General features: G+C 35.9%; 2 protein-coding genes across 6 annotated transcripts in view; one reads left to right on the top strand and one right to left on the bottom strand.

The window, feature by feature from the left end:
* RIBC2 (RIB43A domain with coiled-coils 2) overlaps nucleotides 1–27,454 on the bottom strand; it is a 54,996-nt gene that overhangs the window by 13,918 nt on the left and 13,624 nt on the right. The gene's annotated exons all lie outside the window — the stretch shown is intronic.
* SMC1B (structural maintenance of chromosomes 1B) overlaps nucleotides 1–27,454 on the top strand; it is a 33,456-nt gene that overhangs the window by 406 nt on the left and 5,596 nt on the right. For 2 of the 4 annotated variants that reach the window (XM_031597242.2, XM_031597241.2), the window contains exons 2-20: nucleotides 1,105–1,293; nucleotides 1,599–1,711; nucleotides 2,839–3,042; nucleotides 3,374–3,612; nucleotides 4,054–4,312; nucleotides 5,731–5,871; nucleotides 7,957–8,039; nucleotides 9,193–9,400; nucleotides 12,695–12,880; nucleotides 16,040–16,219; nucleotides 17,258–17,404; nucleotides 17,998–18,135; nucleotides 18,619–18,735; nucleotides 20,369–20,475; nucleotides 21,171–21,312; nucleotides 22,836–22,981; nucleotides 24,146–24,299; nucleotides 25,568–25,663; nucleotides 26,603–26,759. In XM_031597242.2, the coding sequence (XP_031453102.2) occupies nucleotides 1,105–1,293; nucleotides 1,599–1,711; nucleotides 2,839–3,042; nucleotides 3,374–3,612; nucleotides 4,054–4,312; nucleotides 5,731–5,871; nucleotides 7,957–8,039; nucleotides 9,193–9,400; nucleotides 12,695–12,880; nucleotides 16,040–16,219; nucleotides 17,258–17,404; nucleotides 17,998–18,135; nucleotides 18,619–18,735; nucleotides 20,369–20,475; nucleotides 21,171–21,312; nucleotides 22,836–22,981; nucleotides 24,146–24,299; nucleotides 25,568–25,663; nucleotides 26,603–26,759 (3,006 nt within the window). Of the gene's footprint in view, nucleotides 1–1,104; nucleotides 1,294–1,598; nucleotides 1,712–2,838; nucleotides 3,043–3,373; nucleotides 3,613–4,053; nucleotides 4,313–5,730; nucleotides 5,872–7,956; nucleotides 8,040–9,192; nucleotides 9,401–12,694; nucleotides 12,881–16,039; nucleotides 16,220–17,257; nucleotides 17,405–17,997; nucleotides 18,136–18,618; nucleotides 18,736–20,368; nucleotides 20,476–21,170; nucleotides 21,313–22,835; nucleotides 22,982–24,145; nucleotides 24,300–25,567; nucleotides 25,664–26,602; nucleotides 26,760–27,454 lie in introns of those variants that run through there. The other 2 variants (XM_090147368.1, XM_031597243.2) reach the window with 2 other exon arrangements.

Raw genomic sequence — 27,454 nt, 5'->3', positions numbered from 1 at the left:
TTCTGGGCTCTTTGTCAGGTCTCTTCAAGCCTGATGAGGAAAAAAGCCATAACAGCAAGTGCATCCAGGTGTGTAATAGGGCTACCACTGCTGGCACCGAATGGGCTGGAATGGCAGCAGCTTGTCCCCTGAGGAGCAGAATTGCTTGATTTTTGCATAGGGGATGTAGACTTATGTGGGCCTCTTTGCAGGGACCTGTGGGCTTTTTTTGTCAAGAGAGTGTTTTATCGTGTCGGTGATCATCTTTTGGCTTCTGCCGAAACGTGGAGTAACAAAGGGTAACAATATTAGTAATGTCTTTTAACTGTACTATTTGCATTGTGGGAAACAGGGTGAAAGTCGGCCACGTGACAAAGACAGACTTCAAGGTAGCAGGCTTCTTTAGAGGCAGGGAGTGAATAGGAGAGATTTGGTCTAGATTTGATGAGGAAAAATAAATGACATTAAGAAAAGAAATTGAAGGAAAGCTGTTTGGGTCAAGTTGTGTAATATTTTGAATGCTTTCCCTTATACATGCTTAGAAAAATAGCAGGAGCACCACCAAACAGCCTCAGACATAGTTTCACTGTTAGAGCAGAACCAGTAGAGGGAACACATATGTTGTTTCTAGTATGATCCATAAAAATAATGTGAAAAAATGTCAGAAGTATTAACTAAATGCGTGTGTTAAAATACTGATTTTTAGGGGATGGTATTTCACTCTGTTCCCTTCTGCAGTACTTCTCAACTTGGTTGGCTTGGGCTGTGACATTGAGTGTACTTTGTCCTTCTCTCTCATCATTTCTTTTACTCTCTTTTTCCAACTGCTGCTTTCATTTTGTTTCTTTATGTTTGCTGCACAGACTTCTAGAAGGTCCTGAGCTGCCATTGCTTCTCTAATGGAAGATACTGAATTATCAGTTGATCTCTCTATTATTTATTTCTCTATTGTAGATTTCAGAAATGTATTTCTTCATTGTACGCAATATGTTTTCCTCAACTAAATACAGAATTAGAATTATTGAAGACTTTTGTGTCTGCGTTTGTATTTTTAATTAATTGGTAATCATTTCCCTCCTTCAATTTCTTCTGTGTCAGAGCATTGACTTGTTTGTTTGTTTCTAGGAAAATCTAACATAATGGATGCTGTTAGTTTTGTGCTGTGTGAAAAGATATCTAATTTGCGAGTTAAAAGTGTTCGAGAACTAATTCATGGAGCACATGTTGGCAAACCAGTTTCTTCTACAGCAAGTGTAAAGATAGTATACTGTGAAGAAGATGGGGAAGAAAAAACATTTTCAAGAGTTATCCGTGGTAGGTGGCAGGTTCTTTTGGATGTACATTCTGTGGTCTGATACCTAAAAAATGAAGACCAAGAGTAGTTGACTTTGAATTTCAAATACTTCTTACAGTCCATCAGCAGCATCTTGATACCAAGTCTAAAAATTGCAGAAAACATATACTAAGGGTAATGTTAAAAATTAACCAAGGTTTAAGAGAATAGTTGAAGTCCATTTTCTTTGAGGAAGTTGCTCAGGAAGAAAATGTGGAATAATTTTACCAATGTATTTTTTGTTGTAGCCTTTTTGTCACGATTGTTTTTTTCTTTCCTTCTTTAGATGGTTGTTCAGAATATATTTTCAATGATAAGTCTATTACCCGGTCCGCTTACATATCTGAGCTTGAAAAAATAGGCATACTTGTCAAAGCTAGGAATTGTCTTATTTTTCAGGTGAGCACTTAGGGTACTTCATAAAGAAAATAAGTTTCCAGCATTATTTGATATCTGTAACAGTTATCTATTCAATATTCAAGCTAGTTTCAAGGTGCTGTCAAGCCAATAAACTTTATCTTGGCCTTATCAAAGAATTTTAAGTCTTTGAAATGGGAACAATAGACCTTGTGTGTAGAGAATTATATTAGGAAGAAAGAGGCTAATTTGGAAGAATGTTTCTTCAAAATAGAAGATGTGGATCTTTACTTTTAAAAGTTTGCAGTGTTAATTTCTAGAAATGTTATAAAAAGAAAAAGATTTGCATCATATAATGTTAATCAAGAGATATAAAACTTTGTAGGACTATCTTTTAGGAATTGAAAATCCTATTGAGTTATTACTTCAAAAGTATTTAATGATACGAGTCATGAATGTCGTGTGCTTATGACACACAAACTTATGTGCTCATGAGTATATTTCACATGATTGCCTTCCTTATGTTTTACTGAACCGTGATTGTAACATTCCCAAGGAAGTACTACTATTTATCTTCTATAGAAAACCTGGGCATGCATTCTTGTTGTCATTTTGATTTCTATTTGAGGGTGTTTGCCCAGCATAACAGCGGATTGAAATCAGAAAATGTATTGAATACAGTTTTCTGAAAATGATAATTGCTTCAGGTCAGTGGAGATTTGAAAGCTAATGTATGGACAAAGCTTGTGAGCCCATTGGCTTTGAGAGTTGTACAATCTTCAAATACACTGACTTGAGCAATTACTCTTCTGAAGTAGCTGTTTTAGAACATTTTTTCATTCCAAATGTCTTTCAGTTCTTTTAAAGAGGCCAATGAGATAGAATTTTGTTTTTCTGATAACTGCTCACTCCTTTGTTTAAGTAGATTTAATTTGAATGCGTATTTCTTAAGCAGTATTTGATATTATAAAATTATTAATAATGTAATTTGCTTAGTTGGCTAGATTATAGTCTTTGCCTTGGAATCTATATATGTTTTCAGTAATGCTAATCATTAAAATATCAGGAGATAAATCTGTATTATGTGCTCTTAGAAATGAAATTTATCATTCTACAATGTAATCTGCAGTGGTTCATTTTTTTTTTTTTTTTTTGCAATTTTGTGTTAGGGAACAGTAGAGTCAATTGCAATGAAGAAGCCAAAAGAAAGAACTCAACTTTTTGAACAAATCAGTAACTCATGGCAATATGCTGAGGAATATGAAAAAAAAAAGAAAAAAATGCAGCAAGCAGAAGAGGATGCACACTTCAATTATAACAAGAAAAAAAATATTGCAGCAGAACGAAAGCAAGCAAAGATAGAGAAAGAAGAGGTAACTCAAATTTACTACTTTTGTGTGTGTGTTTTTGCGTCTTCTGTGAACTTAGTTTTTAGGAAAAAAAAATACCATTTTTTCATCTAAAATTTTTTCAGTATACTGTAAAATACACATCTCTAAGTTATTTTAAATATATTAATATAGAGATTAAATAAATTGAGGAGTAGAGTAGCCAGTATTATTACGGAAGGGTTGACTTAGATATCTGAGTTTTGATAGTGCGTGTTACTGGTACATCAGCCTACATCACTTCGGACTTCAGATTAGACTGACTGTGATTTAAAAATCCTTTCTTAAGCTAAAAATGAAATGTTAATGTTGGCAGGCAGAGCATTACCAGATGCTTGTCAGAGAACTGAATGCAAAGAGGATACAGCTTCAACTTTTCCAACTCTATCACAATGAAAAAAGCATTGAATCTCTGAAAGAGAGTTTGGATGAAAAGAATATGGAGGCTAGGATCAAGAAAGACTCCCTTTCTGCAGCAGAAGATGCATTTAGAGCAAAGAAAAAGGTGCTTGGTGTACTGAACAGAGACCAACAACACATAGAAAGAGAAATGAAGTAGGTTTTTCAGTCAAGTTCTCTGATAGTTGAGTTTCAGAATAGTTGCCACTGGGAATTGCTTGGCAGGTGGGCATTTTATTTTGAAGTGAGTAGGGTGATAGCTCCTACTGCTATGGAAGTTGGGTTGCAGCATTTTAATTGAGTAATAACTAAACAGTGATTTTTTTTTTTTTTAAATTATTTTTTCCCCCCAACATTATCAACATTTTCAGTAGTTTAATTACGTGTTTGTTGTGAGATTTCAGAATTTTATGCTGCGTTTATTAAGCTTTTATTTTCAGTGGATGTTTAAAAATAACACCTGTGCTCATGAGTATATTTCACATGACTGCCTTTCTTATGTTTTACATACCTGTGGGTATGTAACCTTGCAGCTGACAATTGGTGGCTGATTTGCATGTTTGTTTGGAAGTGTTGCTTTATTTTTTGTTCTTTCAGGACTCTTCGGGCATCCTTGATTCAGCAGAAAGCCCTCTATATAAAAGCAAAGGAAAATACTTCTTACCAAATCAAGAAAGTAGAAATGTCTAAAAGATCTCTGAGGGACAAGGAGAAATACTGTGATAAGGAAAAACAGAACATAAAAGAACTGGAGATAGAATTGCATGATACTGAGAAGGCATGGAGAGAATTTGAAAAGGAGACTGAAAAGGAGATACTGCTGAGAGTAGAACGTGTTGAGCTGAGAGAACGTCAGGTGAATTGGGTGACCAGGAAGCAAAATACTGTTTACTAGTGAAGTCTGAAATCTGCACTGATGACAAAGAAACTTTTTTTTTTCAATCAGTAACCTGTGATTTTCTACTGTTCTTGTTGTTGAGTTCAAACAAAACAAAAACTAAATAGTCCCCCCCAAAAAAGTTAAATCAGCTAAATAGAATTGATGCTTCAGCTTTTTGGTGTAGTGGAGCATCTCCTTTCTGGGAAAAGGGAAAGAAAATGACAAACTGGAAGTTTTGAGTGAGGAACCGTTCTAAGGAATATATCTAAGTTGCAGAAAGAATCATAAATGTGCTATTCTAAGATCAGAAAGGATATGCAGTTCAGTGTTCAAAATCCATTTTCTAAGTAATGTGAGAAGTTACTGGGGAAGCAATGAATTTCCAGTGAAAAAGAGATAGAGAAGAATTTGATGGAAACTTCAGAAGGGTTGAATGGAGGGACTCTCCTCTGTTGATTAGGGTTATAGTTACATAAATACTTATCTAGAGCTACGTTGAGGATTCTTTTTATTTTGCTTTGTATTGTTTTCCTTTCTTACAGGAGTTCAGATAATGTGGGAAGGTAGAATAGAAAATACCACGTAGGGTCTTGGGGCTGAGAGGATTCATTCTGAGAAATGGCATGTCACTGTATTATAGAAATATGTGTTCAGTTAGGAAAGAGAAATAGACGACAAATGCACACGAGGCTTCATATTGTACATCCCATTTACTGTGGGTCAGAAGCTAATGCTTAGGTAACTTGTATTATTTTAAATTTTAGAAGGAAAGTGCAGTGTTATTTTACTGTAAATTCACGTTTTGAAAATCTGCCTTCGAAACCATTTGCCCAGAAACTCTTCTGTACCCAAATACTAGCTTCTACACTGTCTTTTCCACAAAATATTTTCTGACCAATTAACAGGGAACTTGAAGAGTTGCTTATTTAGCATGTGATGTTATTTTGCACCTCGAACGCATTTCTTAAATTAGTCATAACTTTGTGGGATTGCTTCAAGTACCATTTCATATGTTAGCCTTAAAATATAGATTTGATACCATTCTATCACAGCATTTCTATGTTGTAATGATACATTCAAAGCTTGCACTAATTTTGGACTGAATGAAGACATTGTTTTAAACTTACTATTCACTGTAGAGTACTGTCAACTTGATAAAACAGGAATTGTTAAATGTCAGAATAGTTATTGCCTGTGGTCTTACTTAAGTGTAAGCTTTGAACTGAGTCTTCCCTTAATAAAACATAATGGATGGAAAGGCCTGCAGAATTCAGTGTCTGCCATAATATTAATTTTGATAAGGTAGGATATTATTATTTGAGACTACAAAAACATGAGTTGTTTCATTTTCAGTGCAGTGATTTTTTATTTTTATTTTTTTTCCATTTGTTCAGCTGGAGCGCTATAAAGAACTGAAGGAAATAGCAAGAAGGAAAGTAGCTACGCTAACGCAGCAGCTAGGTAAACTTCGTTGGGAGCAAAAAGCAGATGAAGAAAGGATGAAACTTCATCAGAGGAAGAAAAAGGAAATTAAGGTATTTGTATCAAGTTAGAATTACGCTCTAAGGAAAAAAATGTATTTTTTCTGCACCCCTGCTTCTGGTATGAATGTCTTCATAAATGTGTTAAATGCTGTGACAGAAATCCTTGGCAAAGGAGATAAATTGCAAGTACTCATGCATTTCTCATATTGCAGCAATTAAAAAAATGACTTAATGTTTTTTCAGAGAATGATTGCACGGGTCCGTGCTAAGGATTGCTTTGGACAGTCTGGCTCTAGCATTTCACGATTACTTGGAACATGTACATAACTCTTAAGAGTTCCTGGTTTTATAAACTTAATTCTTCTTTCTAAGGTTCCGTAGCACTCCTTATCTGTATGACTATCATCCCCTTTTGAGGTTTATTTTGTTTGCAGCAGCTGAAATAGTTTGGATGGGACTTGAAGGACCAGAATGAGAGAGAGGGAGAATCGTGGTGATCGCTCTGGTATTGCAGTTCATAGAGAATGCCTGTGGATATAGATATCTACTGTCATTTTCTTCTGATGTACATAATTGCACATCTGATGTTACTATACTTCATACAGTCTCTTAGAAAAATTATTTCCAAGCTTGTTCTGCTTTGTGTCATGCTTCTAGAAGCTGAACTGATGATCTTTCTTTTGATAGAATGCTTGCACTATGAGGTTTTTATATTTATTTTTCCCAACTATGGCAACATGCTTTTTTTTTTCTTCACCATTTAGTCGTGGAGTCAAGGTTTGGAGGAGACTCTTACGTTGGAAAACTCAAATTAGTCAGATGAGATGTTACCAGTTCTAGGAGTCCTAACATCTAATTGTTCTAAATATAAATTTGCTTGTAGAGAAAAGTGAGTATTTTACTTGATAACTATAAGAGGGTGAAGTCATCCTTGCCATCAGATTTAAGGTAATGCTTGTACATTTGTTTGCTGTTTGTGATACTACTTTTTCTTGTTAAGAACTAGTTAGCAGAACAAACTACTGACTAGAAGTGAAAAAAATTCTACTCCTTGTGCTTCTGAAACTCCACAAATCATATTTCAGTGTTCAGAAAGAAATAAGGGATGCTGAGATTTCATAAAATGTGTGTCTGACCATTAAGAATTGGCATTACTCATCCATGCTATTGACAGCTGGTAACTATTCTCCACATTCAGATATGCATGTGAACGCATCAAGCTTGTACTGCCAGTGTAAGAAACTATTAATCTTTAGTTCAGTAACAGCTGTTAAGTGTTATGTATATGAAATTTCAGCTAAAATAAGATGGAACTTGGTGCTTCTGTATTCTGCTCAGAAATCTACTTACATCCTTCAAATCTCTGGAGATATGCATGCCTGTGCAGGCTTCTGTAAGGGGCCTCCTTTGCAGGGGGGTTGGACTCGATGATCTCTAGAGGACCCTTTCAGCCCCTACAGTTCTGTGATACGCAGATATCAAATCGTTTGTATGCACTGCTAGAAAATCTATCTTTAAAAGACAAATGATTGAAAGAGACCAATATATTTAAAATTGTAGATGATAGAGATATGTAAGATATTTTGAAAGCAAACAGTAGGTCTCGAGGATTTCAGAAGGTATGACAATAAAATACTGAAGTAACTTTGTGTTTTACTTGCTGCAGTTTATGGATTTTCATTCAGTTTAGATAACTGAGAAGACTTATTTTGTTGCTGGTTTGGTTATGCTAATACAGTGATTTTAGGTAGGAATTTCCATGTCAACCTCATGTGCTGTTTTTAGGATAAAGCTTTTATTAACCTTTTGAAAAGAAAAGAATCTTTTTTGCTTTAAAAGCTGTAATTCACTAACACTGTGTTTAAAATTGTTTCATTTGATACGAGGCTTTCTCTGAACTGTTGCTGAACACAAAAAATACAGTAGTGTCCTTTGTAAGGTGAAATTATTTTGTTGTTTGTGGTGCACCTTGTCTACTGATGAGAAAAATACTGTTTCTGCAGCATGGGATATGTAAAAGGAAGAACAGGTAACGTTTTAGTACTTAAACTGAATTAAGAGCTTTGTGTCTTGTTGAAAAAAAAAAAAAAAGTATTTTTATTTGTTTTTATAACAGAACCTGTTTATGATTCCTAGGAAACCATTGTACAGACTGTGGAACAGATAGAAGAGTATAAAAAACGAGTAGAGAAGTTGGAAGAATATACCAAGAAATGCACGTATGTTTAAAAATGAAAATTCATTCTTTTATATTATGTATCTTCAGGGTTTTTTTTTTTTTTTTTTTTTTTTACTGTGGTGTTAATATTTCTGTTACCTCAGCTGTGAATTATGATGAATTACGCATATTAGGAATTATGATGACTCGTCTGTTGTTTGAAGCAGTTTTATAGTTGCTTCTGTTTTCTTGTGGATTATGTCACTGTGGTTATGGTTTGGTGCTATTAATGGACAAATTCTCAGTGAGGGTATAGAGCAGTTCTGTAGTGCTGCTTTAGAAACAAGTTAATATCAACCTTGTGCATTAGAAACTTGTGTCAGTTGTCCCTTTGTTTCCTGTGTCGTTTTCATTCTTTGTGAAATAGAGTATGCAAGCTGTACATTAAGCAGTTTGATCCAGCTTCCGTGTTAGCCCTGTGTTCTGCAAGAAGTCAGTGTAGATATGTTCAGAGATTGCTTTCAACCTGTCTTCTTCTATGCATCTGCAGCACATGTTTTGGCTTAGTGATGCTGTCTGTGTACTGAAAGAAGTTTTGCCATGGACAAAGACCAGCCAATCCATTGTGATTATGATGCAAAAAATTATTTTAATCAAGTAGTTAATAGTAGAGTCTTTGAAAGGGTGCAGTGTGCATAATACTTATGAGTGAGAATTTTCAGGCTTTTTTAGTTTTACAGTATCAGACCTTTCACAGTGTCAGGTAAAATAGTGTATTTTAATAGATGAGGGCTTCTCCAAAAGCAGTGCCTACTATTTTACCATGTTGGTCCACATTAGAGGCAGATGTTGGTAGAATGGCAACAGTGGTTGAACCTTCCTGCCAATATACTGTTACATTTTGTTGCTGGGCAACAGATGGCAGTAGAGGGGCATGCTGACAGAACAGCATCAGACATGGACATGTGTATGAAACAAAGGTGTGGAGCTGGAATTCCTTCATGCTGAATAAATTGCACCCATTGACATTCTCTGATGTTTGGTCTCCATAAACACTGCACAAACAGTGGATGTTAGCACAGTGAGGATATGGGTGGTGCATTTCACCAGTAACTTTTTTTATAATCTGTGACCGCAGAATGATTTTAATTTTATAAGCTAAAAGCTTGTGTAATTGTGAAAGTAAATTTACTGTTTTTTGCTTCTGTTCAAAGTGAGTCACTGGCAGAAGAAAAAAAGAAGGAGGAAATGCTAGCAAAGGAAATGGAGAATTCAACAACACGAATAGCTGAAGTGAACGAAGAATTGAACAAAATAGTTGGTGAACTACAAAATGCCAGAATTGATTACCACGAGGGAAAGCGTCAGCAAATGAGAGCAGAGATTGTTGAAAGCCTTAAAAGACTGTATCCAGATTCTGTGGTAATTGAATGACCTCATTTAAATGCCTTATTTCAGTATTACAAACTGAGATCTTTGTTTTAACACGAGTAAGCAGCTAGAGTGAATTGGACTGTCCTGTATGATATTTTCAGCTTAGGTGCACTTGGCAAAATATGATGATAGAATCATTTGTGTTGCAATGAACTTTATAAGGTCATCTAGTCCTGCTCCCCTGCAGGGACATCTGTATTCACATCAGGTTGCTTAGATCCCAGTCCAGCCTGACAATGAATGTTTCCAGGGATGGGGTCTCTACCAGTTCTCTGGGCAACCTGTGCCAGTGCTTTACTACTCTTATCATAAAAAACTATTTTCTTATATCTGATCTAAATCTTCCCTCTTCAGGTTTGAAATCATTTCCCTTTTTCCTATCACAACAGTCCCTGCTAAAGAGTCTGCCTCTCTTCAGACACTGAAAGGCTGCTAGAAACTAGGAGCGTACAGACTACTGCTTGCATCCAAAAACAATTTTTATTTTGTGTGCTTTTTATGGAGTGTGATTTATTTAGTTTTTGGGTTTTTTTTCTTCTATCTATTTCAAAACATATTTTTAACATGCTTATTTTGAACAAATTAATGGGAAAGTTAGCTGTAAGACCACTTATCCCAAAAAGAATACTCAGGAACATGAGATTTTTATGTTCCCACATGATTTGTCTTTGCTTAGCATTGTACCATATTTTACTGAAATTACTCGTAAGTACAGTCTGATTTGCAGATATTGATATTGCATTTTCTTAAGACCTCAAAACATTTACCAAGATTGTTTTATGACTTAATATTTAAACCATTTTATAGACACTAAGATACTCCTTCTAATATTACTACTTGGAGTTGTTTCCACCTCCTTAATACATCAAATCAATTGCATAGATGATCTCCAGGTACATCTTTGTGTATATGTCTTCATTCATTCTTGTTTGAGACGTACAGCCTAGGTATACTGTTTTGAAATTAATGCTTGTAAGGTGACATCTGTGGTTCTTACGCTAGCATAAAAACAAAATATTCTGTTTTACTTCTCTGTCTTTGTTGGACCTTCTCAAACTGTGGTGTCTGTTTTTTGAAGAGAGAAAGAAATTTGGTTTCTGATTCTGCTTCACACGTTTTTCAGTTCATATTCATAAGATATTAAAATAATAATAATAATCAAAGGCATGATTGCATGTATGTTTTTGCTAGCTGTTTGTGTTGAAACCCTATGTGAGAAGAACCCTACTGTGTCTTGTTGGCCTAGGGGAGATCAGGTGTTGAGGGTCAATAATTTCCTTTCAGGAGCTGCAAATAGAATAGCTTCAAACAAATGAAAGGTGGATGAGTTGAAACACCAGCATGTAAGGTGGCAGCATTGCTTTTTGAGATGCTTCTTACACTCTGATGTATTAACTCCAGATTACTGAATACAGTCCAAATTAGTCTCAGGATGAAAGGATCGTGACATTTCATCTTCTTATAATCAAGTAAATCAGAACTGGGTGGGAATTTTAGTGCCAGTTGAATTCATAGGTAAAAAGTAGTAATGGTTTACTGCTTCTAAGTGCTTAGATCTAAAATATTAAAGTTTCTAGGTTCTGTTGAAAGATACTTTTAATAGTTGGTGAACATTTGTAGTAGTGGAATAGCCATGCAGCAGTGTGAGTCCTGCTATGTGGGTGCCTTTTCATTGATCTGACTGATTAACAAAATTAATATCACAGCTTATTACAGTTATTCCTGTATCGCTGGATTGGAAATAGTAATATTTTTTTGAAGATTTGGTTGGACTGCCCATATTTATTTCTGTAACAGTATGGCATTCCACCTGCAGTTACAATGGTCAGGACATGTATTAGTGCATAGCTTCAGTTTTTCAGAGAAAGATCGCCTGTATCTAAAGAATTAGAACAAACAATCTCTAGGGAGTACATAGAGCAAATAAATTAAGTTGTTCTAGGATCGTATGATGGGTGGAAGCTGTTGTTGAATGATAATGAAAGTGAATATATTTGTACAACTTGAAAGAATACTTCTGGCTTGTAAGTGATTTTTTGTGGTAGGTGTTTTGTTTATTGCATCACAGTGATATCTGATACTTATATCTGATAGTTTAATTTGCTTTCATCTGCAGCAAATAATCAGTGATTACTGAGATTTAGATTTACTGTCACTGCAGAATTAGTATGCACATGCAATTTTGCCTACGGAGGTCATGTCTTAATATGAGACAAAATAGTCTTATTTGAATTATTCAGTACAAGAAGAGCAGGTTGAACTGGTTTCATGATACTAATAGATGCAGATGCTTCTTTTTTCAGTTAAAACTGCAGTAGTAAGCAATAGTGCATTTCTTGTCATTTTCCAGTGAACTGCTCTAATTACATAGCTTGCTCTGAAAATAATGCCTCCTATTTATTTCCATAGAACCTACAACAGATATGAAGAGCACGGTAATATTTGATAGAACAAATTCTCAGGTACAGTAATTAGTTTTCAACATAGTCACCACCGTTATCTGATTTGCTTCAGTGAGCTGGTAGAGACACGCTTCATTTCATGGTGTGACAGAGAGATCCAGGATGCGACTTGCCTTTCATCTTGTTGTTACCAGTGCTGAAACAAGCCACCTGCTGCCTCACTGTGCTCACATCCACTGATTGGTCTCCATAAACATTCAGCAAATGTCAATGGATGTCAGTGTTGCAACATTTTCCAGGCAGGCATTCAGCAACACACCTTTGCTTCATATGCACTTCCGTGTCAAATGCTGTTTTGTCAGAATGCCCCTTTGCTGCCATCTGTCGCACGACAACAAAATGTAATGGAATATTGATAGGAAGGTTCAACCTTTACTGCCAGCACCCGCCCTGATGTTGTGGGCTAATGTAATAAAATAGGAGGCATTACTTTTGGAGCAGCCCTTGTATTTAGGACCATATCATCAAAGTCAAAGGTCTTATATGCTAGGTATTTTCATTTCTGCAAAGAAAGATGTTTATCAAGTATTACTATTGTCATTATATCATACTTCTAAAAATATTTGCTAATAATTCCAAGTAAGACTATAACAGTCACCTTACATAAAAATTAAATCCGTTCAGATTTTGAAAGCATACTTTAGTGTTTAATCTGGTGATTGCTGCAATTTCTTTTTTACTGTCATACACCCATTGAAGAAAGCACAGATTATAGACACGTAACACATTTTACTTCTGCTACTTCAAAATCTTGCATGCAGAAATATTTCTTGGTATCTGTAATTAAGTTTTTATTTCTCTCTGTATATTTAATTTTCAGTTTGGAAGATTGCTTGACCTGTGCCATCCTATTCATAAGAAATATCAGCTTGCTGTTACCAAAGTATTCAGCAAATATGTGACTGCTATTGTTGTTGCCACTGAAAAAACAGCAAGAGATTGCATTCAGTTCCTAAAACAAGAACGAGCTGAACCTGAAACTTTCCTTGCTTTGGATTACCTTGAGGCAAGTATATTTTTCCTGTCATCAGCGAGTTAATTCACTTGTAAATCTTAATGCTGGCTCATTAAACAGGCTTACGTGCTAAGGGAAAACAAACATGATTTGAGAGCCACTGTGTAGCTCAAAAAATATCATGCTATCTTCTGCCTGTATACTTAGATGTTTTATGCCTGTGGAAATAGTATCACAAACCAGTTAAGTTTGGATGTCATCTTGTACAACCACCCTGCTCAAGCAAGGCCAACTACATCAGGCTGCCCAAGTGATTTCTGAAAATCTTCAAGGATTTTTAATTCCATGGTCTCCATGGTCTCTCTGGGCAGTCTGGCTCATGGCTCAGTCACCCACATAGCAAAGAAATGTTTTCTCATGTTTTCTCTTCTCCATGTAAAAGCCCAGGTGTCTCAGCATTTCCTCTGAGGGAAGATATTCCAGTCCCTTTAAACATCTTAGCATCCCTTTGTTGTACTCTGTTCAGCAGTTCCTTGTGTTTCTTTTACTGGAGAGCCTAGTCCTGGACAGTTTTCTCCTCAGCAGTACTGAGGAGAGGGGAAGGATCACCTGCAGAATGACAGAATGACAACAGAATCACAGAATGGCTGGGGTTGGAAGGGACCCCAAGGATCACGAGTCTCTAACCCCCCTGGCACATGCAGGGCCACCAACCTCACCATTTAATACTAGACCAGGCTGCCCAGGGCCCCATCCAATCTGGCCTTGAACACCTCTAGGGACAGGGCATCCACAACCTCTCTGGGCGGCCTATTCCAGCACCTCGCCATTTCATAGTAAAGAACTTCCCCTGACATCCGACCTAAATCTTCCCTCCTTGCCTCAGCCTGCTGGCAATGTTGCTTCCAGTTCAGACTAAGATGCTGTTAACCTTCCTCTCTCCAAGGGCACATTACTGATTTACGTTCAACTGTGTGTCTATGAGGACTCTGGTTCTTTTCTGCTAGGCTGCTTTTCTGATTGTCAGCTCACAGGGTGTACTGGAGTGTGGGGTAATTCCTTACCAGGGACAGGACTTTGTTGAATTTTAAGAAGTTCCTCACTGACTAGCTCTCTAGCCTGTGTAGGTCCATCTGGAGGGATGCACGACCATCTGGCCTGCCAGCCATTCCTCCAAGTTCTGTGCCATCTGCAAACTTGCTGAAGGTGCTCTTGTCCCCATCATCCTGATCGTCATTGAAGGTGTTCAGCAGGACAGGACCCAGTATTGACTCCTGGGATACATAACTAGTTACTGGCCTGAACCTGAATTTCATGCTGCTGATCACCTCTCTCTGGGCCTGGCAGTTCAACTGGTTTTCAGTCCACCATACTGTCTGCTCAACCAACCCACAAATCAACAGCCTACCTATGAGGATCTTATGGAAGAAAGTGTCAGAAGCCTTATTGAAGTCTAGACAGACAATATCCACTGCAGTCCCCTCATCTACCAGGCAAGTCACTTATTTGTGGAGGTTTATCAGGTTGGTCAGATGTGGTGAACCTGGCAAGTCTGCACTGACTACTCCTGGTGACTTCATTGTCATGTGTATATACTTAGAAATGGTTTCCGAGATTAGTTGCTTGATCACCTTCCCCGGGTTTGAGTGCAGATGATCTGCCTGTAGTTTTGTAGGTCCTCCTCCTTGCACCTTTTGGAAGATTGGAGTGTCGTTTGCTCTCCTTGAGTTTGTGGGCATTTCTCCCAGTAACCATGACCATTGAAAGGTTATTGAGAGTGGTCTTGCAGTGACATCAGCCAGCTTCCTCAGCATTTGTGGATGCACCCCCTCAGGGCTCCCAGATTCCTTCTGCATGTCCAGATGGCTTCAGCATTGCTCGACCTGATCTTCTTCCAATAGCAGTACATCTTGTTCCTGCCTTCTCTTCTGGTGGCATTCCTGAAGATCTATCTAGATATAACCTGTGTCACCAAGTCCCACGCAGCATTCAGCTGCACTTTCCCTCTTACTTTTGTCATCTGTGTACTGGCAGAAGCCCTTCTTTTGACATCCCTTGCCAGATACGATTCCATTTGTACTTTGCCTTCCTTAATGACATATCCACATGCTTGTCCAGTGCCTCTTTTCCTGCCAGATTTTCCATTCCAGCTTCCATCATGTGTTTGCTTCCTTTTTCTCATTATTATTTTTTTTATTTTTTATTTTTTTATTTTTAACAGTAATGATTTGTTCTTCCATGGCATTTTTGCTTGACTTATTGCTTGTTAGTATGGGCCACTCTTGGGGGAGAGATGTTTGAATATAAACTAGCATTCTTGGGCCACTCTTCAATTCAGAGCCTTGTCCCCTGGGACTTTTCCACACATATCCTTGAAGGGACCAAAATATGAGAAAACAACTTGAATTTGTTGAAGTCAAGCATCATGATCTTGCTTTTTGCCCTACTCTGTTCCCTCAAGTTCCTGAGCTACCCTATCTGATTCTTGCTCATTGCAGCCAAGGTTGCCTTCTATCTGCAGGTCACCAATGAACCTCTCCTTGTTGGTGAGTATGAGGTCCAGCAAAGCTCCTCTCCTCTTAGCACCTCCCTCACTTTGTGTGAAGAAGTTATCAGTGATCTTCAGGAGCCTCCTGAATTACTCATGTCCTCTTCTATTCTTCCTTGAACAGATAACAGCCTTAATCCACTTTGTCTTCATGGTGAAGTGTCCTTTTGCAGACACCCACTGTAGTGTAACACATACTTTTTTTTTTTTTTCATGTCCTTACCAAAACTATCTCTTATGTCACTCATCTCCAGGCACAGCTCTGTCAGTGCAGCTGTTTCCTCGCATACAGGGCAGCTCCAGCTCATGTTCACAAACTGGCCTTCCTCAAAAGACTGTGTCTCCATTGCAGTACTCCAGTCATGTGAGCCATCTCAGTATGTCTACACAATCCCAAGATTGTTGCTCTGCAACTGCATACAGATCTCTTAAACTCATCTTGTTTATTTCTCATGTCTTAGTGTATGTGCACTTCATGTACAGTAAGAGACATAAATTCCAGGACTGGTATTGCACACAGAACATGAAAAACAAGTGTTTCTAGTCTTGTAGCAGTTGATACCTATTCTGTTGATTTGTACGTCTTGTTTCCAGATTGTTGAGATTTGCGTATGGTTTGCTATTACAAAATGAATTTTAAACAATGCATATTTGCTTTAAAGGTCAAGCCCATCAATGAGAGGTTAAGAGAGATAAAAGGAGCTAAAATGATTGTGGATGTTGTGCAGACTCCATTTGCTCCATTGAAAAAAGTGATTCAGTTTGTGAGTGGGAATGGCTTGGTCTGTGAAACAGTTAAAGAAGCAAGACAAATAGCATTTGATGGACCAGTGAGATTGAAGGTAAGAAGATGAATTTGGTTGCATGTGTTATGCATTTTATGCCATTCAAATAATTTTTCTATGAGCATCCCACAAACTACTGCAGAAAACCACAAAAATGATACCTTGTTGTTCAAACTCCTTCTACGTAAGCCACCAGATATTTCACATGCTTACATTTTCCTCTGTATGGTACATGTAAATGATTTCCTGGAAAAAGGAAATAAATAAATTAGAAGAGATTATATTAGTGTCCAGACGTACTTCTTGACATGGTCCTCTACTTGTGAAAGGAAGGATGAGGAAAAAGGAATAATCACATTCTTAAAACTATCCAATTTAAAAATAAAAACATCGTCTATCTAGCTTTTCCATGAAGAAGTGATTTCAAGTTATTTTAATAATCTCCTTTTTTTTTTTTTTTAGACAGTTGCAGATGTAGACAATAAATGGATGAGGCAGCTTCTTTCTCCTTTCATACCATTTTTTTTTTCAGCCATCTCTCTATTTCTGTTGTTGTCTGTAGAGCACTTCTACACACTTACTAAATCTTTTAAAAATGGTGGTTGAAACAGCTCTAAGTTGAAGATGAATGTGGAGTCATGTTCTCTTGAAATTAGGTTAACTCCCCCAAAACTCCATTTTCTTTACTAAAATTTAGGTTTTCTTTTTACAGATGAGCTATTTGTTTTTCCAGTTGCCTAGATTTCCTCCTCTCCATTATCACCTTGCTTGTTTTGCTTTTCTGACCTGGCTATAGTCTTCATTGCCAGTGTACACAAATCTCTCATTAATTTCCTAAACACAAGGAAATTAATTCAATTTCCCTTTTTGATCTGTTGCAATAATACCAAAATGTGACTTGTGCCAAGGAACAGCAGGCTTTTTTTGTGGCTTACTGTATTTCATGTTAACATATTTTGGAACAGGTTAGAAGTACGGGGTCCCAACTAACATGCATTTGTCACCTGCTTAACTATCATATTTTGGTGCTCTATTTCACAGGATATTTTGGCTGGTTTGTATAAAGAAAAATTTTAATTTAATTTTTACTTGCAGACAGTGGCACTTGATGGAACATTATTTCTGAAATCTGGAGTGATTTCTGGAGGATCTAGTGATTTAAGAGTTAAAGCTAGATGCTGGGATGATAAAGAAATAAATAAAATGAAAGAAAGAAGAGATACATTGATTACCGAGTTGAAGGTAGGCCTCTTAAAAAGCACTTTACTGCAAAAAGCAGGAAGGTGCATTTACTTTAAGTTAGCCGTGGGAGAGAGATGAGGATGAGTCTCAAAACTTCTGGAAACAGCAAAGAGGAGAGAGTAGTTGTTTATACTCTTCTAGTTTTTAGTAAGGTACTGAAGGTCTTTGGCTTGTGGGTTGGTTTTTATATCACAGAGGTGGAGAACCTGTGGAATGGAGTTAATACACAGTTCTCCAAGGGAAAGGAATTGTGATGCCAAACATTTTCAGCAAAAAAGTCAATACATTCTGCCCACATGAAAATACTTGCACAGACCAAAACCTGTCAATATAAAATTTGCCATACATCTAGTAATCTCAGACTGCTTGAGGAGGGAGTAGGAATTTGTACGTGTATGCTTTCTTTTAATAAATAAATGTGTGCAGAATGACTATTGAATATGACCAATGCTATCAGCATTTTCCTTCAACATGGCCTTTCTCATTGAGGTTGGCTTAAATAGAGTATGGAATTTGAAAAACAAGGAGTTTCCAAACAAGTAAAGCTTTGCTTTAAATGTTTTTTCTCTCTTACCACTCTGATATTTTTCTAGGACTTAATGAAGATAAAGCGCAAAGAGACTGATTTGAAACAATTGCAAGCTCAATGCCATGGAACTCAGACACGACTTAAATATTCACAGAGTGAACTAGATCTTATTAAAAAGAAACATCTTCCTAATCTCTATATGGTGTAGTACTAAGACTTTATAATTTTCGTGCTTAATCACTGTATTTTTATTTTTACCTGAGCTGTAATTACCAGTGAAGTAAATACGAATCCCTTATAGAGGCATTTTACTTTGATTTGTTTTACATACAGCAGTTATGACTAAAGAATTACTAAAACATTTATTTTTTTAGTTAAAAAACAATTTAAATGATTTTTTTTTTAAATTAGTTCTAAAATTAATTTGAATTTCTGCTGTTTGGTCTATCATTTAGTAATCTTCAAACCTCTGTAACTCAAACTGTGCTTATACATGATGCTTATGTCACTTGTTTTACTATTTACTAAGACTGTTACTATTGCAGGTGAATCAGCAATGTGTGGGTAAATAACATTCAGTATTTTTAATCGGAAAAACAGTTAACTTGGTTCAGAAGTGTGTTTAGTTTCTAGAAAGCTGACCATCTTGTTAATAAAAGTTACTATTTTTTTCCCTTCTATCTAGGAAAAGTCAAAGCTGGAAAGTGAATTAGTAAATACTGAGTCTCAGCATGATATGATAAAGGAAGGAGTAATACAAAGAAAATTAAAACTAGAAGAATTTCAAAAGCAGATTAATGAGGTAGGTTCTTCTGTCCTAGTCAGGACAGGAACAGAGAAGTTGTGGATGCCCCATCCCTGGAGGCATTCATTGTCAGCATGGGTGAGGCTCTGGGCAGTTTGTTTAGTAGCAGTGCTGCCTGTTGCCTGCTGTTGCAGGGAGTTATGAGCGTGGTGATCTTTGATCCCTTCCAATCTAAGCAATTCTATGCTTCTCTGCCTAGTAACTTCTACATGAAAGCCTGCTCTTTTGCACTTTTTATCAGCAGCGGGAAAAGTTTTCTAAGATGTTACACGATCTAGGAGGTTAGATTTCCAGACTGTCTTTTCTGTAGATTATTCTGCCACCTTATAACCCTGTTCCCTATCATTCTCTTCAGACCATCCCCAGAACAGTTCATACAGACAGCTGACAAATTCAAAAGTTCTGTTGGTATGAAAGAATGAAGGAATTCAATGAGGTGAAAAATATTAAAGCCTAATCTGACAACAGAAGCGGTTTCATACTGTGTTCTACTAGAATTCTGGCAATTCTGTCCCTACATGCATCATTCCCTACTTCTTTTTGGAATCCACCTTTTTCATTACTTTTGCCAAACACTGAGAAATCTGGTAGAGGCTGCTGAAGAGTGATGCTGCAATTTTAACAGACAAATTCAAAGCTTTGTGCCTAAATACTTAGGTAAATGTAGATCTGTAGACCATTTATCACCCCTGTCTGGAGTTACTTGAGGTGTATAGCAGTTCAGACTGATGAGAGGGTCAGAGGCAAGGAACTTTCTTGGATTAATCTATGAGTGAAATTTTGTATGTGAAGAGTAACCAAAAGTACTATGCGTTGTCTTGTTTGTGGTACAGACATAGGGGAGTGCAGATGCGAGTCATCTGCAGGCAGTGAGAAAGTCATTAGTGTTTTGGCCATAAGAATCCCTTATCCAGGTACTTTTGCTTGTAGTGGGAGGAAACAAAAGACAACAGCAAAACAAAAAAGGCTGGCCATCAGTTTCCTAAGAATAGTATAACTTGATTAGATATAGCATTTGGTATCAGGTTAAACAAGCCTAGAGGCCAACTGAAACAATGTATACAAACTTTGTTTTTGCCTTGTGAAGTTGTCAGCCCATTGCCTTTACTGCTAACTATACACTGTATAGTTAGAAGATTAGACATTGTTGCATTTATTTTTATTTTTATTTTTTTGCTGTGGCTCTGTTGTAAATGAGATGTAGCAATTAATATTTATGGCTATTTATGGAAAGGATTAAAATGAACGGAGCTACATCAAGAAGCTTAATGTAGCTCATTACTGTCTTGTCTACTATTTCTCTTCTTAAGGTGAGTGAGAACCATGGACAAAATTAGGGAGGCTGCTTATACTATAATAATTTTAATTATTATTAATTATTAATTATAATAACCAGATGCTGGCAGGAAGAGTTTAGATGGAAGTTACATTTTGCAGATCATACACTTTGTATTTGGCATTTGTGCTGAAGCTCTTATTTGAAAATGTCAAGTACAGATTCTTTCTCCTTATGGAGCTTGTTTCCTTTGAAAGCCTAGCCTGTAACACGATATGATCATCAAAGCATTTTACTTCTGTAATTCTCAAAACAGTATAAACGTTTCTTTGCTCCTTTTTCATTTATTCAAAGGCTGAAGATGCTGTTTTCCAGGAATTCTGTGAAGAAATTGGCATTGAAAATATACGTGTGTATGAACAAGAACATGTGAGAAAACAAGAAGAGATCGATAAGAGAAGGTGGTATTTGTAATTAAAATGAAAACAGTGTAGCGTATGAGATTGGGCACACTAGTAGATGAGTAACTCTATCACACCATAAAAACAAACAAACAAAAAGAAAATGTTATATTACCATTGCAATAATTAGTTAGCAGTTGCGCAGCTGTGTTTTGGATTTATTAGACAGAATAGCCAGTGACATTTTGCAACAAACTTGAAGATAAAATGTGTTATTTTGCTTGTACTGTTGTAGAAAAATAAAGTAAATAATAGTTTTCTTAAATTCACATGAGAAGTGGCAGTTCAGGATGATATTAAGGCTTTCTCATGGTCATAAATCTTAAAGGAGACTGAATGTAGGATGCACTGACTTAGTACAGAAATGTACTACTGAGGAAAATGGCATCTTAATTTTCTCACAGACAACCGTCAGCTGGTATTCCACTCAAGCAAGTGCATGTCACAGTACAACAAATATTTGATCACTTTGTATCTTTCATAACGTATGTGTTGAAGAATTATTACTGCATTTTTGTAAGTTCCAGTATATCCATAGGATTTGATATAGTGGAATCAATGATGGAAATATATCTAAGTTCATGTGATCTGGTAGGAAAAAGAGAGAGAAGTTGAAAATCTATCTACTAATAACATCAAGTCATGGTTACTAGCCTATTTCTAAGTGCTGGCTTGAAGTACTGTTCTTTGTCTAGGTTGGAGTTTGAAAATCAGAAGACACGACTAAGTGTTCAGCTGGAATATAATCGTGAGCATCTACAGAAACTAACAGAAACTATCAGCAAGTTAAGGGATACTATTAATAAAGATGAATCTGAGATTACTGGACTACAAAAGGTAACTAATATATATACATATAAAAAATATCTGGGGCTGAAAGGAAGGACTATTCAGTCACACATAGTTCATTCTGTAGAGTAATTCTGGTGCTTAATTCAATGTTGACAGTGTAAGTAAAGAAAAAAATGTGGTCTGTGTCATTCTTTTAAACTCAGAATAACTTTTTGTGTAAGGATACTTAATTACTAAAAATAAACTTATTAAAAGTAAAATTGGAATCACTATGTACAGAGTTGTGTTTGGTGTATATAAAAAGGCAGTGTGTGACTACAGATAAAACTGGAACTGGAACTCTTTAGAAGATTTTATGTGAAGCAGTAAATAATGCATGCTTTCATTTCTAAGGTGCTTCATAAATACTAATAGGCATAAAATGACCAAGTATGAAAACTAAATACAGATTTTTTAATTGAAATATTATGCAGGGACTCTTTCTTCATAGTGTTTTTGATGTGTTTTTTAATTCAGCAAGATCCTGTTGACTGTGGAATAAACATGCACATTCATAATTAATTTTCATAGTATTTATGTTGTTTGTTAAATAAACTGTGCTTATGGTGAGCTAGAAAGTGATGGAGAAAAGATGCGCTGCAGTGCTTTGTTTGAAAAGTAAAGCTGCTCCAAAGCGGGCAAAGAAGCCACGTGCATTGTTTGACATCTGTATTGTAGTAGCATATAAAGAAACAAGCATACTTAGTAAGTATGAAGATGTGTATATCTGATTCTGAGCAAAAGCAATAGTCTGACTCAGGCCTGCACAAAAGCACACCTGACTTGATGTCTGTGTATAATTCTTTTGAAATACTACTTAGAGTGAGTTCTGATATTTTTGTCCTGGAGAAGGGTTGTGTGTATTAAATTCTGAAGGTATTTTGGTCTGATGCTGTAACAGCAATAAATCTTAATTAAATTTCCATAATGCTCATCTCTTAAGGACCCTGCTTTCCTGCATGTCGTATTAGGTTGACTATATTTTTACACCTCAGTGTTAGCAATTTAGCAATAGCATGATTTACACAGGGGTAAACTCATGTACAGTCCTTCCACTTGTATTTTGTTCTTTGCAGATTCGTTGTTCTCTGCAGATTACCTTAGGATTTATCTTTATTGAACAATACTTTTTACATGAATTCAGGTTATGTGAGATGATGTTAATTATTTTGTACAAGTACAGCAGATGGGAACGTTTTTGGGGGGCTGCTGGAATAACTGAGGAAAAGACAGTAGGCAACAGATTGTAGGAGTTCTAGGATCCCTGTGTTGTTTGATGGTGTTACTGTCTGGTGTGGACACATCTGGAGCTGGCCACGCCTATGTATAAAAAACAACTGGATCTTCTAACATATAATACAGGCCTTTTTCACAGTGCTCTTCAAACTTTATGCTGCAGCACATTTGGAAGTATTCTCACAGGTTTAAACTTCAACTCTATGTAACTCTTTTGTTAAAGGTCTTTTGTTAAAAGGTTTAAATAAATATTTCATTTAAAAAAAATATTAAATGTTAATATTTCTATGCAGGATGAGGAAGAGCATCTAAAAAGGGTGAACGAAATTGAGGAGGAGGAGCAGCATCTTAAAGAGAGATTAAATGCTCAGAAATCTGAGATTATAAAAACCCAAAGTGAAGCAGAGGAGTTGAGAAAAACATTTTTAACTCTTAATAGGTAATTATTGCTCTCCTGGGAAAAATGATTCATGTAATAATCTTTAGAAGAGTTCTGGCGACGTGATGTTTGAATTTCTTATATTCTGTTGTCTTGTGAAAAATCATTAGAGACATGGTAACTTGCTTTTACAGTATGCATTACTTAAAAGAGCTTCTAATTTGATACTTGGTTCCAGAATGTAATTTGAATGAGAATATTTCATGAGACCATTCCGTAATAAGATATTCTGTTCTATATAGTTTATCTGTTTAGTATTAGTTCTTGTGATTTCTAATAAATATGTATTGGTTTCTGATAAGTACATATTAGCTTACAATTTGATCTGAGGGAAGCGTGTTAAAAGATGTTGAACATTTCTGGAAGTGTTTTACTGCACATATTATTTGCTGGTTGTTTCATGTTTTCATCTGAGTTTATTTAATGAGTGTTTATTTTTCTGATTCCTTCAAGTGTTGAGCACTTTACACTAACGTTAATTTAAGGTCAGTGTTTTGTCCTTACCCTTCTTTTAAATCAACCGCTTTAGAGACAGTTTGCAGTTCAATTTACTGCTGGAGTTCAATTTACTTCAGGAGTTCTTGTGATGTTTGAAAAAAAAAATTGTATGTTGGCACAAACTTTCAAAATTCAAAATGAGCCTTTAATTTACATGCCTAGTAATGCATTTTATAGTGTTTAAGATTAGCAGCACAAGACTGTTTTGTCTCTGCCTCATTAAATAACTTAATGCTATCAAAATAATTTGTTGCAAGTGGAGTAATGAATAAAAAAACTTGATTACAGCTTGAGAGGCATCAAATCTGTATATATGTTAAACGGAGCAGAACAGAACATGGTTATTAATTGTTATACTTGGAAAGGGTGCTACAATGTGAACTTGGAATATGTTGGGATTATATCCTCGCTACTAGCATTTGCATTATAATAGAGTGTAGAGTTAGTATATTACAACAGAGCTTTAGTTTGCATGCTAGAATAGTGCATGATTCCTATGTCAAACTCAGTGATGTCAGGGCATGAAGGGAGTGGAAAAAAATGAGTGCTATTTGCATTATACTTTAATGAAGACTACAGAAATAGTGGTTTTCTGTGCTGTGTGGCTGTAGATATTGGAAGTGATGCTGCTGCTCTTCAGTGGTTTTGTGCCTTTTGTGTACATAGGGAAGCTGCAAAATTACAAAAGGAAGCTGCAGCTATAGAAGCTTCTCTGGAAGATAAAAGATTAAGAAGACATAATATGCTTCTAGAATGCAAGGTGCAGGACTTGAAAATACATCTCCTGTCTGGATTGTTGGATGACATCAGTGAAGTAGAGGTACTTTATATAACTAGAGAGAGATGCTACGGAGGAGTCATTATTTAGCCTTGAATTTAATTATATTCTTTTCTTTACAAGGCTAGTTATCTTAAATAATAATGATAAAGTGATTGGTTTTGTATGATCAAGCCTCATCCATTCAAAATAAGGATTTTGTTTATTTTTTAAGACAGATGTTGTTTGCAATTGTTTTTGCATGTGCTTATGATGTATTCCTGCTCAGTATGTAAAATCACTGTGGTACAGAATGACGTGAAGAAGTGTTCTAGATACATGTGTATAAGAGGGCACAGGAGATCAAGTCAATCATAAACAAATATAGCATGTGTGTGGGTTGAGATAATATTTGGCTAATTACCCACTCATAATATAAATAGGGTCTAAAATCCCTTTGACTTCAGTATATGTAGATATTCACAGAAATAAAAACAGGCTAAAATAGAAATATTCCTGCTACCAGGGAATTGAACAGTACTACTTTTCTCAATCTTCCCTCTTTCAGCAACAATATCTTTTGTGTGGAGAAATTATTCTGTGTCCCCTTTTCTGAAAGAAAAGAAGTTCTTTATTTTGAAGGATTTGTGCCTACAAAGTTGGAAGGAATCTTGTTGAATCCACTTCTAAGAAAAGTGCTTTCACTGGAGGATAGGTCTAAATAGATATGAGTTTGTAGGCAGCTCAGCTATTGGTTTATGAATAAGGAAGAAATAATTGGCAGTTGGAATAACAAATTTGATTCCTAGGTAATAGTACTGAAAAGACAGAAATATTTGGTTCTAGAATCTTGGTTGGAAAAGGACTGATGATGACAGCAGAATGGCATGTGTTTCATTTAAAGACAAGGAGCTGTTTGAAATCCAGGCTCACAGTGTCCAGAATTGAAGTTCATTTTCTCAAGCCAGCTGAATAAAAAATGCACCTTGACTTACACACTTCAGAGCCTTTCCTTGAAAGAGGAATGAATTACCACAGAAAAGTAAATTATTTCCCATCAGGAGAGAACGGTATACTTCCAGTATCCACATTATTCTATAAATATATTTCAGATAAATTACTGCTGCTTTCATATTAGCTTCATCAAAAAGATGCATTATATTACTAGGATTATAAGATCTTGACTGTTAGCTCAATTTTGGATGGGAGTCAAGCAATGGAAAAAGTTTACCTCATACCCTGTTATTACTGTCTCTCTGTGTCCTTTCAGTGTATTGTTTAAATGATTTACAAGTTTTGTATCTGAACTGGAATGTCCATTTTGCCTATAGCTAGGAACTGAAACAGAAGATACTCAGACTACAGGTATCTATGAAAGGGAAGAGGCAATTAAAATAGACTACAGTAGCCTACCTAAAGAACTGAAGGTAATCTCATTTAAAATAAACACAGATTGAGTTTATTTTTTATTTAAAATATTTCATTTCTTGAAGTTACTTGTTTATTCCTCACCCTAGCCTACAAATGGAACATTTTAAAAGCACTGGTAAGCTGAAATGTTTGTGTGCATTTATTTTGATTTTGTAATTGTACGTGACACAAATATATGAAGTTTTAAATAGGTCAGATATCTTTTCTGTTACATTTAACTAAAAGTTTACCTAAACCATAAGAAGAGCATGGAAATACTATAAATGTAATTCTTACTTTTTTCCCCCCCCCTTCTTTACCTTCTGCCTTCAAGTTCTACCACAAAAGGTTATAACACACAACACTAGAAACTAGGGATTATCTACTAGAAGTGGTGGGAGGGAAATATATCATTTTCTTTCCCATTGTATTTTCAGAAACTGAGTCTTAGAACTCTGTGATTCCATTAGAATCATATTTTCTTAGCACATTTGTATGTGTGTAAATACTTCTTTTTAACCATCATAGCTAAAATGAGTTATTGATGTTGGGTACAGAGCAAGGAGGAATTTGAACTTGTCTCAAAAAAAAGTCTTCAGTAAACCACAATGAAATATTTTCTTCACAAATCAAGGAATGAAGGCAGCTGAGCTTCCTCCTGTGTTGTAACTTTTTATGGATATCCAGGCTGAAGAGACTTTTTTATTGTCAAAGGATTTGTAAAACAATACTTAAGACCTAGTAGATTGGTTCTGTGAACTAAGACCCGGGATAGGAAGTATTAGATGTTGGGGTTTTTTTAGTTTTGTTTCTAGATAGAACTATCAAATGAGTGGAGTGCTTATCCAGAAACCATGACTGCTTGTTTTATGCATGGAAATGTCTTAGCCTAAAAGCATATCTTTTGAAGTTTGTTTTGTTTTGTTTTTCTCTGTTGTTGTTGTTTATTTCTTTAGGACCTAGAGTCTGATAAAGAGATAGAGGCTCATCTGAACCAGATTCAGCAGGAAATAAAATCTAAAGAGAGTATCTTAATGAAGACAGCTGTTCCAAACCTGAGAGCAGTAGAGAAATTACAAATAGCTCGGACCAAGTTCCAAGAATCAATGGAGGGTAACACTGAGTCTTCCTTATTGTTTCTTTAATGGCCTTGAAAGTTCTTGCCCTAATTAAAATTCCTTTTTATAGGATTGGTCCTGCTGTTTTTGCTACTTTCAGGTATTAAGGTATTTCTTGTGCTTAAGTGTTTATCTTCAGTTTTAACTATATTTAAACAATTTATTAACATATACTCTGCAGTATTTTATTGAAATACAGTTGAAATGATTAGCAAAGAATCACTTTGCAGAAGTGGTTACAAGTAATTTCTTGGCCAAATGATATTGTGAAATATTTTCTTAAAAGGACTGACATTAATTGTAAAATCATTTTATTTTTTCTTAATTAAAAGGTTGTCCAGAATCTCAGACATAAGCATTACTGTAAAATTACCGATGTCCTCAAAGAGCATTGCAGACATTGAAATACTACCAAATTGAAGGAGTACTGAATCTGTAACCAGTAAATGCTTGTGCTGCTTAAGACCACGCTGTTTAGAGAAACAATTAGAAAGAAAGACTTTGTTGCTTCAGAGCAGTGTGGCATAGAGTATACTGAATATATGTAACTTTCTCATTTTGGAGGCCACCAATTAAAATCTGGGAGGAAACTCATAATGTTGGTGTGCTGTCTGTTTGTGTATTAGAATTATTTTCCTTGATGCTTGCTGTGGACACAGCACACTTATTTCTTCTGTATATTTTCTTAGG

The sequence above is a fragment of the Phasianus colchicus genome, chromosome 1 (genome assembly GCF_987193195.1).
Source record: "Phasianus colchicus chromosome 1, bPhaCol1.hap1.1, whole genome shotgun sequence".
Classification (NCBI taxonomy): domain Eukaryota; kingdom Metazoa; phylum Chordata; class Aves; order Galliformes; family Phasianidae; genus Phasianus; species Phasianus colchicus.
The sequence above is the reverse complement of the archived record's forward strand: the minus strand, read 5'-3'. Positions and strand labels throughout refer to the sequence as shown.